General features: G+C 35.8%; 2 protein-coding genes across 2 annotated transcripts; one reads left to right on the top strand and one right to left on the bottom strand.

Annotated features, from left to right (window-relative positions):
• Positions 1 to 2,254: 2,254 nt before the first annotated feature.
• Positions 2,255 to 3,656, bottom strand: LOC132115197 (small integral membrane protein 1-like). The gene is made up of 3 exons (XM_059523591.1): positions 3,151 to 3,656; positions 2,602 to 2,722; positions 2,255 to 2,479 (listed from the first exon to the last, which is right to left on the bottom strand). The coding sequence occupies exons 2-3, from the start codon at positions 2,691 to 2,693 to the stop codon at positions 2,356 to 2,358; spliced, it is 216 nt and encodes a 71-aa protein (XP_059379574.1). The 5' UTR covers positions 2,694 to 2,722; positions 3,151 to 3,656; the 3' UTR covers positions 2,255 to 2,355.
• A 90-nt stretch (positions 3,657 to 3,746) lies between these two features.
• On the top strand, positions 3,747 to 6,368 carry LOC132115196 (mitotic spindle assembly checkpoint protein MAD2B). Its single transcript, XM_059523590.1, has 8 exons — positions 3,747 to 4,075; positions 4,171 to 4,289; positions 4,474 to 4,545; positions 4,639 to 4,739; positions 4,827 to 4,921; positions 5,037 to 5,110; positions 5,642 to 5,734; positions 6,173 to 6,368. The coding sequence occupies exons 1-8, from the start codon at positions 4,036 to 4,038 to the stop codon at positions 6,209 to 6,211; spliced, it is 633 nt and encodes a 210-aa protein (XP_059379573.1). The 5' UTR covers positions 3,747 to 4,035; the 3' UTR covers positions 6,212 to 6,368.
• Positions 6,369 to 14,103: the final 7,735 nt, after the last annotated feature.

Below are 14,103 nucleotides of genomic sequence, written 5' to 3'. Positions count from 1 at the left end.
TAAAGAACCATGCTTTGAAAATGCTATATAGGACCTTAATGATGTTATAAATAACCTTTTTAATGATAGTTTATATTCATTAATGTTAGTATATCAACATTTATATAATAAATAGTATACAAATAATATTATTTGTATATGTATTTATTAATATTGTTTTTTACCTCTCTATCTGCCTGGTAGTACAATTTGGTGTGATTGAGTGACCGTTTCTCTCTGCAGATGATGAGGTTGTAGGATGTTATACCATCTGAAATATACAATTGAGTTCAGAGTTACAGTGTGTAAAAACAAAATAAAAAAGGACCTTAAATTAAATATTTTTGTTACTTACAGTAGTGGTGAAGAAGAGAGAAGTATCCTTACCTGAACATAGCTGGTCACACTTACATGATCTCTTAAACTGAAAAGAGAAGAAGACATGATTTGTAAGAAACAGTTAAAATTTTAAAGTAAAAAAAATAGACATTTTAAGAAAGTGATCATTTACCTTCTGAGAGAATGTTGACGGTCTGTGTAGTTAGATAGCTGAACTCCAGAGAATCAGTAGGCCAAATGAGCCATCATTGTTTTTAAAGTGTAGCCTGTTTTAGTTATAAATAAGTAATTATTAAAAAAATTCAATTATAAATTCAATGTCTAAGTTACTTAGTGGAGAAGAGGAGTATCCTCAGCCAGTGCTGCTCACACTTGCATGTGATCAAAAAAGAAGAGAAAATATTTGTTTGAAAACCAGATACAATTTAAAGTTAAATTTGTATTTCAATTTAAGAATGATCTAATGTACCTGTTGAGAGTGTGTTGACATTCTGTAGTTGGATCACTGAACTCCAGAAATTTAGTAATGAAGTGCTTTGAAAAAAAAGGGGGGTGGGAATAAAGTACCCCTAAACTGACACAAATAACCATTTCAGCATTAAAAGGGTCCTTCAGGATGCATGGTTCTAAATAGAACTGGTTCTACAGGTAAAGAACCTTTAAAGAACCATCTTTTTTAGAGTGTAAGGTTGGGTTAGCATTAACTATTTATAAAATGCATATCTTCAGACATTTTTAGTGAAGTAACAGTAGCATTGTTTGCATCCTGTGTCTGTTTGTGCCCGTCAAGCACATGAATACTCCGGGTTTGGTTAAAGAACAGATGACTGGCCGACTCAGGAAATGTAAAGAGGAGGGGAGTAAGTCATGACCGCTGTCTCTCAGGACACTCCATCATGCTACATGACATTGACAGTTGTCCATTTTGCTCTTATTAAAAAGTTATGAAAATGACCAAGAGGAATGACATCTGGGACCACAGGACAAGATGGAAGAATGGATCCAACAAAACTCTTAACATTCTGGAGACTTTCCATATGTTTGAGATTTCCAGTCCATCTGTGCCCATATTTCTGGAGTTGATTGGAACAAAGGGAACCTACCATTCATCATCAGGTTGGAAACTGGCTGGAAATGGTAAAGATCAAACCTTCAGATGGAAAATGATGAACAATCAGGAGGTCGATTATTATAGTAACCAAAGGATAACAGCATGGATTGTCAAAGTGGCTTGTTTTCTCCATCAAAAGATGAGAATAAAAAATCTATTAAAATCATCTGAGCAGGACTGATGTCGAATTTAATGGTAATTGTAAACAGTGTAAAATAATGTTCAGCTTTAGTTAATGCATTAGGTGTTCAGTGCCTTTCCAAATTTGGGGTTAGTAAGATTTTTTAATGTTTTAAAAGTCCCTTACACTAGCTGCATTTATTACTAAAATGTAAAAAATACAGCCAAAAAATTTACATTATTGAATATTATTACAATTTAAAATGATAAATTATTATAAAGCATAATATATGTTATATTCTTAAAAAATTATGATAAAATAAAATATTACAATTATTAAATATATATATATTTTAATATATTGACATTTTTAATTTATCCTTGTGATTCATTTTCAGCTGCCATTTCTTCAGTCTTCAGTGTCACATGATCCTTCAGAAATTATTCTAGTATGTTGATTTAGTGCTCAAGAAATAAACAGTTTAAATGGATTTACTGTCACTTTTGTCACTGCCCTAAACATTTGAACCGTAGTGTTCGTACAAAGATTAATAAAAGCTGCTATAAAAGTGTTGTTCCTTGTTAGTTCATGATAATGTTCATCATAATTGTAGTTTTGTTATAATAGCAAATATGGGCTATGTGTTATAATCGCTAATGCACTTCTGGATAAGATAAAATAAAACCTGGTCTGCTTTTTGATATTTTATTCATGTTGGTACTATAATAAACAGCAAAAAACAAGGTGTTTCTTTGATGGACATAATGTTTCAAATAACAGCCAGTTCTTTCAAATAGTGTCCTTGTCAGCATCGGTGAACATAGTATCCTGTGATGTATCCAACAGCGTATATAACTACCATCATGGTCAAAGATGCTCCCACTTTCATCAGAATGCCCAGTCGACCGGTGCACAGTCTGTTATAGAGACTATATGGGTACAGACATGATTGACATGAGTTATTTGATTCACTACAATAATAACTTATGAATATTTGCTTTTAAACTGTTTATTTTTCAGTTCTTTGAAATATATAGAGTAGATTTCTCACCCAATCAGTCTGGACTGTGAATACGCCTCTTGCATGTTCATGTTGTCTTCATTCCAGCGGTCGTACTGAACACTGGCCTCACTCGATTCCATTTCCCTCCAGCTCTCTGCTCCTCAGTCAGCTATAAAGCCAACACCAATAAAAAAGAGAAGCTACTTGAAATTATTTAAACAAAAGCTTATCCTGCTACTTTTCAATCCAAGAAAGTGTCTTTTGCAGAGCTTAGTAACAGAAAAGGCTATTTATTTTCCGGTTATGTGTCTTGGAAAGTTAATAATTTAGCAGTTCAGTAATCCATAATAAAGAAGTGTTAATGAATAAGATAAAGCAGTTTGTGACTGAAGTCCAGTGTACATTGTTAATACAACTGCTTATTTTCTATTCATATTCAATATTTCACTCTTAGTTGTTTTTCCCAAATAAGTTTGTAATGCATCACAATAATATGTTACAGTTAAAGAAGGTACAGTTTAAATGACTATTATGATGATTTTCTAGCTTTTTTTTTTGCAAATCTTTCACATATCAAAGCATAGTTTGAATACTTACAGGTTCTCAGGACATCAACTGGTAAATCAATCAAATCCTTAGTCTCTGACACTGTCTTATGTTTGTCATTTCTAAAGAGCAGTGGGTCCATGAGTTCATTCAGGTAAACCTTTGCTCACAGCCTGTCATAATTGAAATGCCTGGACTACCTGCTGTGCTGGTTAAAGAAAAATAAACTGCTTGTCAGGTTCCCTGAGTTAAATGGGCTTAGTATTAATAATATCTAGTATTAATATCTTTACATACATATTTCACAAACAGCTTTAAATAAACAAATTAATGAGCTATTTTATGAAATATCTGGAGAAATGGACACACGTCAGTTTATCCCTTCCGTTCCTTAATGTTAATTGTTTATATTTCTCACCTGCCAGTTTTAGTTTTGCTCAGAAAGGTGTTGTTTATTCTGTACCAAAATAAGTTCTTTCACCTGTTGTCATTCAGTTTATTTGAGATCTTTGGTCTTACTACCAACGTACTGCATATAAGAAGCAAAATTCATACCATTGTTTTGTTCCATTAAAGTAACATTATGCTTTGTTGTTGCGTTCCTCCACTCCGGAAGGTGGCAGCATACATACAGCCACATAACGCTGCTGTTCTCCGACAGATTACAGAAGAAAAGAGTAAATATCCTTCGAGGGGGGATAACCTCCTGTGTTGTTTTATAAAATTTTTGTTTATATACTGCTTACTTGTAAATGACAGACATTTTCCCAATAATCGGACTGTATTATAGTTTTTCTTGTATTTTCGTAGAGAACGGTATTTTTTTCTGAATACAACACTATCACGCGTATTCTGTAGCAACCATGCATGATCGCTGATCTTTTATAAGCGAGACGCTGCTTTTTCATTAAAGGTTGTTGCATCTATGACCTCATTATGGCCACTCTGACGAGGCAGGACCTTAATTTCGGGCAGGGTAACTTTCAGTTAATCTGTAAATGTTGAGCACTGTAACGTTACAGCTTTCAGATAAAGCCTTTGTGAGATTCTGATTATATTGGTCATTTGCAGTTGTTGCTGACATTCTGTGTGAGTTTTTGGAAGTGGCCATTCACCTGATTCTCTATGTCAGAGATGTCTATCCATCTGGTATCTTTCAGAAAAGGAAGAAATACAACGTACCTGTGCAGGTAATGTTTTTATGATTGATGCAGCACTAACATAATGCATTACTGCTTGGCTTATTCACCATGGAGCGGGGAAAGAAAGATAAATAAAGGCAAAATGTTTGTTGAAGTTTCTGGATTTAGGAGCCGAAAGGTAGTGTTGAATGGAAGTGATGATTTAAACACTTATATTTACTGTCTTTGACAGATGTCATGCCATCCAGATTTAAATCAGTACATTCAAGACACACTGCATTGTGTCAAGCCACTGATAGAGAAAGTAAGGTCTTTATTTCATATTCGATAAATACATATTTGAAAGAAAAACATTCTGAACAATATAATAGCATTCATTTTCATCTCTTCTGTGCAGAATGAGGCTGAGAAGGTTGTAGTGGTGATCATGGATAAAGAGCACCATCCAGTGGAGAGATTTGTGTTTGAGATCTCACAGCCTCCACTGCTGTCCATCAGGTGAGTGACAGTGGGTTCAGAGCTGTTAAATCAAGGTTAAAGTTGTGCATGTCTCTCATATGTGTGTGTTGGGTTTTGCTGTGTCAGCTCAGAGACTCTGCTGTCTCATGTTGAGCAGCTGCTGAGAGCGATGATCCTAAAGATCAGTGTGTGTGACGCTGTCCTAGACAACAATCCTCCAGGTAGGAGCTCAGCTTTTATGTAATTACTGATATAAAAATAGCCCTGATAATGACCTCACATTTATTAAAGTTTGAATAGATTTACATTTACCATGCATTTTCTTTTGCTCTGCAGGATGCACATTCACGGTGCTTGTACACACCAGGGAAGCTGCCACAAAAAACATGGAGAAAGTTCAGGTCATCAAGGTGTGCTAAACAGTTGTATATTTTAAACCTTTAAATGGTCTTTAATTGTAAAAGTGAACTTGCTGGAGATCCTGAGAAACCAAAACCTTTTTCTCAGACGTTCCTCAAAAAGACAATCTATATGCAAACCTGCTGTGAAGTCTTTTGTGATTAATTTTGTTGTTTTCAGGCTTTATGAACTCACTGCTGTGTCTAGGATTTCATTTGTTGTATTCATTTTGTTCTTACATTAAAGGAGTATTTCACACACACACACAAAAAAAGAAAATTCGGCCATTATTCACTCACCCTCATGGTAAAATATATATGTAAAATATAAAATATATTTTGAGATGTACCATTGTATTTTTGTCCATATAATAGAAGAACTGTTTGGTGACCAGAATTCTTTAAAATATATTTTGTGATTTGCAAAAGAAGAAAATGCATTCAAGTTTCAAACTACACGAGGGTGAATAAAGGATTCCTTTTTGTGTTAACTATCACTTTTCTCTGCAGATTCTTGTCTTATCTGTTTTGTGTATTTTACAGGATTTTCCATGGATTGTAGCAGATGAGCAGGAAGTTCACATGGAAGATGCAAAACTCATTCCTCTAAAAACAATGACTTCTGATATCCTCAAGGTGAGACAACTACAGTGTGTCAGATTTCATTGCTTCCACCGAATCACAAAATGTTAATTTTCAAATCATCGTACATGATCATTAAGTTTGATACAGACCTTTTCAAGCAGCCCAAGTACTGCTGTCAGTAAAGTGAAAGAGGAAAAAACTAAATGCTAACACATTCTGACATTCATGTTACTTACTTCACTCAAATTGTTGTGCTAATTGTATTATTTGTCATTTGAAAAAATAAAGATTTTCCCATAGTGGACTTTAGAGGCCCCACTGTGTCAGAAATCTTTAAAATAAGTATTTCAGAATCAGTCAGGGTACCATATTCTCCTTTTTTTTGGGTCCGAGCAACCATGCTGAACACACTAAGAGAACACTGTGTTCTTGTAAAAGTAAAAGAGGGTTATACAAGTTCATGATGTTTTTTTCCTGTTCTGTAAACAGATGCAGCTCTATGTTGAAGAAAAAACACAGAAAACTTGATGCTGTGGATCACATGAAAGCATCTGCAGGGTGTAAGACAGTAAACAGGAACTGATTTTTTGTTTTTGTTTTTTTGAGTGAAAACAGGATTGTTTACATACTTGGGTTTGGTAAAATGAAGAATGTTGAGCTGGACTGTGCATCTTGTTAAGTAGAATTAATGTTTATCAGAATGTCTTATGCCTCCATTGCACTGGTTACTTAAGGTCTGTCATGGAGCTGAAACTGTTTAATTTTTTAAAACAGTTTAGTAATCTTTCACTGCCTCTGCTTACCTCTGTCATGAATCCATATGTTGTTCACAAAGTGTCTGCAGTGTTGTTGTTGGGAGCACACATAAAGTTTAAAAGATTAAAGTTTTGAAACTGCTTTTACGTTAGATTAAACGTATGATCATTTGTCTATCCTGTTATTGCGAAATTACATACTGGTTATTACCTAACATAATAGAAATATAAAATTATGTAAATCATCCAAACTTCCAAGGGCACACATAACAGCACCAGACAAAGAACCGGGGAAAACACAGGGGTTTAAATACACAAGTCAACAAGCCTAACAAGGGGTTAGAGATAATAAATTACTATGGTAACCAAGGGAACTAACAAGAGGTGCAACAAGGGAAACAGTAAAAGTTTCTCACCCATGGTAGTTCAAACATGGCAGATTCAAAGCACTGTCTAAAAAACAAAAGATCTGTTTCAGTGTGTGATATTCTTGTTATTTCAGATGTAAAAAAAGAGTGAGGAGAGAACTCTAACTGACACATTTTTTATTAATTCACAAAAACATCAATACCTTAAAAGAATATCCTGTTTGCATAACAAGAAACAACCTGTGTGACAACCAAAAAGAAAACTTCTATGTATACAGGGTTGTTATTGCCTTTATAAAAACTCTTCAAATTGAAAGTATTCCAGTGTTTTGAGTATACATTTGTGTTCTACTATATCACATGCCTTATTGAAGGGGTCATATGATGTTGCTAAAAAGAACATTATTGTGTGTATTTGGTGTAATGAAACGTGTTTATGCAGTTTAAGGCAAATAAAACACATTATTTTCCACATACTGTACATTAATGTTTCTCCTTTATGCCCATAGCTTTCTCGAAGTTTTACAAAGCTCATCATTCTGAAAAGCGAGGTGTACACTAATTGGCCAGCTATGAGAATAGCTTAAGCATGTGATGGAAATGTTACGCCTCTTACCATATTGTGATGCCGTGTCCCCCGTTTACAATAAAACCCATCATAAATGAGGCATTTTTTCAATCCAGTTGGGACATAATTACTGATTTTAATGACTTATACTGTCTTTTTCTGCTTTACATCGCGCAGCATAGACCTAAAACCATGTCTGCATTTGTGATCTGAGAAACAACAAAAAACAAGCACTACAAGGCTGAAAAAAAGCGTTTTAATCATCAGCGGTAAATTCTTTAAATATGAAAATGTACTTACAGACTGTGAGTCAGAACAGCCAGCATTTTAGTCTACTCTCCCAGGATCGGGAAACAGTCTTCCATAAAATGCGCAGCACATATCTGAATATTTGGGTTAAACTGTTCCGGAACAGCGTTGTAAAAACAACTTAACCACTGATTTCTAGTTGTGTCCTCTTTTGGAAGGCCAATCAAAATATTTTCGCTTTTGCAACGAAACACAGCGTCATCACAACATGGTGGCGGCGGTGGCAGCAACAGTAAAGTTACACCTTCTTTCTTTGCCTGAACATTTGGACAGTGTTATGCAAATCTTCCCACATCACGACATAGACATGTGGGGTCATGTTTAAACAAGGCGTATTAGGAGGGCGTGAACCTTTCTTAACTTTTATAAAGAATATTTCTTTGTGTTTGAGACTTTAGTCTTTGCAGCTTTAGGGATCTTATCTATGCACAAACATCTTGTAGCACTCCAAATAGAAAGGAAAACTTGAAATCGCATCACATGACCCCTTTATTTAGGTAAAAAGTCATTCCGTGGGTTTGTAGATTTAATTTAATGTGTAAACTTTATTAAACAAAATCAATTTATTGTTTTTATTATTTTTTGAAACTTTTTTATTAAAACTAATTAAAAATGACTTGAATAAAACCTACTCAATTCTGTTGTGGAGGATTTAGTTATTCTTTTTTAATAATTCCAAATAGAGAGATTATTGAATGAATCCATCATGAAGTAAATTAGTTGTTTTCACTGTTCTTTATTATAGATCAGTGGTTGTTTTCAATTTGCAAGCATTTCCTGTTACAACGCATGCGCTGGAGTTTCCCGCTGACAACCTGGAAATATTTTATATATGATAAAACTGTTGTAAATTGTTCTAATTTGGTAATTCATCTAATATAGGCATCAATAATAATAATCATAATAACCATAAAATACTAATTAAAATCTGAAAATTGATTCGCCGATAGTGCATGTTAATTTGTGCTATAGAAAAATAGATGCTTACGTTAATTTGTTCATGTAGACAATTTTATATACAACCCGAATTCCGGAAAAGTTGGGACGTTTTTTAAATTTTAATAAAATGAAAACTAAAGGAATTTCAAATCACATGAGCCAATATTTTATTCACAATAGAACATAGATAACGTAGCAAATGTTTAAACTGAGAAATTTTACACTTTTATCCACTTAATTAGCTCATTTAAAATTTAATGCCTGCTACAGGTCTCAAAAAAGTTGGCACGGGGGCAACAAATGGCTAAAAAAGCAAGCAGTTTTGAAAAGATTCAGCTGGGAGAACATCTAGTGATTAATTAAGTTAATTGATATCAGGTCTGTAACATGATTAGCTATAAAAGCTTTGTCTTAGAGAAGCAGAGTCATTCAGAAGTAAAGATGGGCAGAGGCTCTCCAATCTGTGAAAGACTGCGTAAAAAATTGTGGAAAACTTTAAAAACAATGTTCCTCAACGTCAAATTGCAAAGGCTTTGCAAATCTCATCATCTACAGTGCATAACATCATCAAAAGATTCAGAGAAACTGGAGAAATCTCTGTGCGTAAGGGACAAGGCCGGAGACTTTTATTGGATGCCCGTGGTCTTCGGGCTCTCAGACGACACTGCATCACTCATCGGCATGATTGTGTCAATGACATTACTAAATGGGCCCAGGAATACTTTCAGAAACCACTGTCGGTAAACACAATCCGCCGTGCCATCAGCAGATGCCAACTAAAGCTCTATCATGCAAAAAGGAAGCCATATGTGAACATGGTCCAGAAGCGCCGTCGTGTCCTGTGGGCCAAGGCTCATTTAAAATGGACTTTTTCAAAGTGGAATAGTGTTTTATGGTCAGACGAATCCAAATTTGACATTCTTGTTGGAAATCACGGACGCCGTGTCCTCCGGGCTAAGGAGGAGGGAGACCTTCCAGCATGTTATCAGCGTTCAGTTCAAAAGCCAGCATCTCTGATGGTATGGGGGTGCATAAGTGCATACGGTATGGGCAGCTTGCATGTTTTGGAAGGCTCTGTGAATGCTGAAAGGTATATAAAGGTTTCAGAGCAACATATGCTTCCCTCCAAACAACGTCTATTTCAGGGAAGGCCTTGTTTATTTCAGCAGGACAATGCAAAACCACATACTGCAGCTAAAACAACAGCATGGCTTCGTCGTAGAAGAGTCCGGGTGCTAACCTGGCCTGCCTGCAGTCCAGATCTTTCACCTATAGAGAACATTTGGCGCATCATTAAACGAAAAATACGTCAAAGACGACCACGAACTCTTCAGCAGCTGGAAATCTATATAAGGCAAGAATGGGACCAAATTCCAACAGCAAAACTCCAGCAACTCATAGCCTCAATGCCCAGACGTCTTCAAACTGTTTTGAAAAGAAAAGGAGATGCTACACCATGGTAAACATGCCCCGTCCCAACTATTTTGAGACCTGTAGCAGAAATCAAAATTAAAATGAGCTCATTTTGTGCATAAAATTGTAAACTTTCTCAGTTTAAACATTTGCTATGTTATCTATGTTCTATTGTGAAATAAAATATTGGCTCATGTGATTTGAAAGTCTTTTAGTTTTTATTTTATTCAAATTTAAAAAACGTCCCAACTTTTCCGGAATTCGGGTTGTATATATATATATATATATATATATATATATATATATATATATATATATATATATATATATATATATATATTACGTAACGCAGAATGAACAACATTGTTTAATTTCTGTAGGAATTCTTATTTTGTGGCCTATCCACGTCATGTATTGGCTCTGTACGTCTGAACTAGATTGTTGTTCATAAAGGATGGAAAATCATGTTTTACACCGATTAATGGCTGAAGGTTCATTTTAAAACTATTTAACGATAGTAGTCATGCATGTCACTATATTATAATTGGTTGAGATCGTGAATTAGTGTTTTTTTTTTTTTTTAATGTGAGCCAATTAAAAGAACCAAAGACTTAAACTACTTCAGTCTGTGTGCATTGAATTTATTTAATACACAAGTTTCACAATTTGAGTTGAATTACTGAAATAAATGTAAAACTTTTTCTCGACATTCTAATTTGAGATGCACCTGTATATACTGTATATATATTTACATTTACATTTATTCATTTAGCAGACGCTTTTATTTATCCAAAGCGACTTACAAATAAGGACAGTGGAAGCAATTAAAAACAACAAAAAGAGCAATGATATATAAGTGCTATAACAAGTCTCAGTTAGGTTAACACAGTACACGTAGCATGGGATTTTTAAATAATATAATAAATAAAAAGAAAACAGATAGAATAAAAAAAGAATAGAGCAAGCTAGTGTTAGAGGTCTTTACACATACACACACACACACATACAATTGCATAATAAATGAAAAGAAAATAGAATACAAAAAGATTAGAAAGGTAGTTAGATTTTTTTTTTTTTAAGAGTAGAATTAGAATAATGAGTGCTAAAGTTAGAGGGCCAAATAAAGATGGAAGAGATGGGGTTTTAAGTCGATTCTTGAAGATGGCTAAGGACTCAGCTGCTCGGATTGAGTTGGGGAGGTCATTCCACCAGGAGGGAACATTTAATTTAAAAGTCCGTAAAAGTGACTTTGTGCTTCTTTGGGATGGCACAATCAAGCGACGTTCACTAGCAGAACGCAAGATTCTAGAGGGCACATAAGTCTGAAGTAACAAATTTAGGTAAATGGGTGCAGAGCCGTAGTTTTGTAGGCACACATCAATGCCTTGAATTTTATGCGAGCAGCTATTGGAAGCCAGTGCAAATTGATAAATAGGTGTGACATGTATTCTTTTCGGCTCATTAAAAATTAATCTTGCTGCCGTGTTCTGAATTAATTGTAAAGGTTTGATAGAATTGGCTGGAAGATCTGCCAAGAGAGCACTGCAATAGTCCAGCCTGGACAGAACAAGAGCTTGAACAAGGAGTTGTGCAGCATGTTCCGAAAGAAAGGGCCTGATCTTCTTGATGTTGAATAAAGCAAATCTGCAGGATCGGACAGTATATATATATATATATATATATATATATATATATATATATGTGTGTGTGTGTGTGTGTGTGTATATGTTAAATTTTAATTATACAACCCGAATTCCGGAAAAGTTGGGACGTTTTTTAAATTTTAATAAAATGAAAACTAAAAGACTTTCAAATCACATGAGCCAATATTTTATTCACAATAGAACATAGATAACATAGCAAATGTTTAAACTGAGAAAGTTTACAATTTTATGCACAAAATGAGCTCATTTCAATTTTGATTTCTGCTACAGGTCTCAAAATAGTTGGGACGGGGCATGTTTACCATGGTCTAGCATCTCCTTTTCTTTTCAAAACAGTTTGAAGACGTCTGGGCATTGAGGCTATGAGTTGCTGGAGTTTTGCTGTTGGAATTTGGTCCCATTCTTGCCTTATATAGATTTCCAGCTGCTGAAGAGTTCGTGGTCGTCTTTGACGTATTTTTCGTTTAATGATGCGCCAAATGTTCTCTATAGGTGAAAGATCTGGACTGCAGGCAGGCCAGGTTAGCACCGGGACTCTTCTACGACGAAGCCATGCTGTTGTTATAGCTGCAGTATGTGGTTTTGCATTGTCCTGCTGAAATAGACAAGGCCTTCCCTGAAATAGACGTTGTTTGGAGGGAAGCATATGTTGCTCTAAAACCTTTATATACCTTTCAGCATTCACAGAGCCTTCCAAAACATGCACGCTGCCCATACCGTATGCACTTATGCACCCCCATACCATCAGAGATGCTGGCTTTTGAACTGAACGCTGATAACATGCTGGAAGGTCTCCCTCCTCTTTAGCCCGGAGGACACGGCGTCCGTGATTTCTAACAAGAATGTCAAATTTGGACTCGTCTGACCATAAAACACTATTCCACTTTGAAATAGTCCATTTTAAATGAGCCTTGGCCCACAGGACATGACGGCGCTTCTGGACCATGTTCACATATGGCTTCCTTTTTGCATGATAGAGCTTTAGTTGGCATCTGCTGATGCCACGGCGGATTGTGTTTACCGACAGTGGTTTCTGAAAGTATTCCTGGGCCCATTTAGTAATGTCATTGACACAATCATGCCGATGAGTGATGCAGTGTCGTCTGAGAGCCCGAAGACCACGGGCATCCAATAAAGGTCTCCGGCCTTGTCCCTTACGCACAGAGATTTCTCCAGTTTCTCTGAATCTTTTGATGATGTTATGCACTGTAGATGATGAGATTTGCAAAGCCTTTGCAATTTGACATTGAGGAACATTGTTTTTAAAGTTTTCCACAATTTTTTTACGCAGTCTTTCACAGATTGGAGAGCCTCTGCCCATCTTTACTTCTGAGAGACTCTGCTTCTCTAAGACAAAGCTTTTATAGCTAATCATGTTACAGACCTGATATCAATTAACTTAATTAATCACTAGATGTTCTCCCAGCTGAATCTTTTCAAAACTGCTTGCTTTTTTAGCCATTTGTTGCCCCGTGCCAACTTTTTTGAGACCTGTAGCAGGCATTAAATTTTAAATGAACTAATTAAGTGGATAAAAGTGTAAAATTTCTCAGTTTAAACATTTGCTACGTTATCTATGTTCTATTGTGAATAAAATATTGGCTCATGTGATTTGAAATTCCTTTAGTTTTCATTTTATTAAAATTTAAAAAACGTCCCAACTTTTCCGGAATTCGGGTTGTAGTAACAACTTCAGTAAAACATTATAGTAACAACCTTGAGTTAATTTCATGGAGAGAAAATATTCAGTAAGTAATGTTTATAAGTTCATTTTCAAATAGATATAGTATAGTATATATAGTAATTTCAGTTTGAAATGTAAATCAACTGTACAGAGTATAATACTGTCACAAACACGCCAGGTTCCTCCTCCACACAATCACGACGCACACCCTCACCTGAGTACTAATCATCACCACCTGATCCGCATCACCTATCATCCACCACAGCACCACAAAAGCCACACACACGCACCCAGTCATTGTCCGGTCACGTTCGCGACAAGATCATTCCTGCGCTAACTATTAGGACTAACTCCTCTTTACCTTCTCTCCAAGGATAACCTCCGAAGTCTCTTCTTCCATCTTCTCTCCAAGGATTACCTCCAAGATCCTCCTAAAGACCCCACGGTGCGTGTGTGTGGTACCCTCCTTCCCGGCACGGACATATTCTAGCTTCATCGAACACTTCCGGGAAGTTTTTGGCAAACCTGCCTGGGACTCCTCTATAGGTGAGAGATTATACAACTTGAAACAAGGGAATATGTCTGTCAATGATTATGCCTTGCAGTTCAGGACTCTGGCGGCCTCTAGTGGATGGAACGAACAGGCCCTTCTCACTACCTATCGCCAAGGATTGGAGCCCAGAGTGTGGTTGCATCTCGCTGCATACGAGGATACCATCG

Source organism: Carassius carassius, chromosome 34 (assembly GCF_963082965.1).
Source record: "Carassius carassius chromosome 34, fCarCar2.1, whole genome shotgun sequence".
Classification (NCBI taxonomy): Eukaryota; Metazoa; Chordata; class Actinopteri; order Cypriniformes; family Cyprinidae; genus Carassius; species Carassius carassius.
Note: the sequence above shows the minus strand (reverse complement) of the source record. Positions and strands in the feature narration are given on the sequence as shown.

Bases quoted from the DNA above. Each gene is read 5' to 3' on its own strand.
- LOC132115197 (XM_059523591.1), bottom strand. From the start codon at position 2,693: ATGGAATCGAGTGAGGCCAGTGTTCAGTACGACCGCTGGAATGAAGAC. The intron at 2,480-2,601 runs GTGAGAAATCTA...GTACCCATATAG, and splicing joins TCACAGTCCAGACTGATTGG to TCTCTATAACAGACTGTGCA.
- LOC132115196 (XM_059523590.1), top strand. From the start codon at position 4,036: ATGGCCACTCTGACGAGGCAGGACCTTAATTTCGGGCAGG. The intron at 4,546-4,638 runs GTAAGGTCTTTA...TCTTCTGTGCAG, and splicing joins TCAAGCCACTGATAGAGAAA to AATGAGGCTGAGAAGGTTGT. The intron at 5,735-6,172 runs GTGAGACAACTA...TTCTGTAAACAG, and splicing joins TGACTTCTGATATCCTCAAG to ATGCAGCTCTATGTTGAAGA.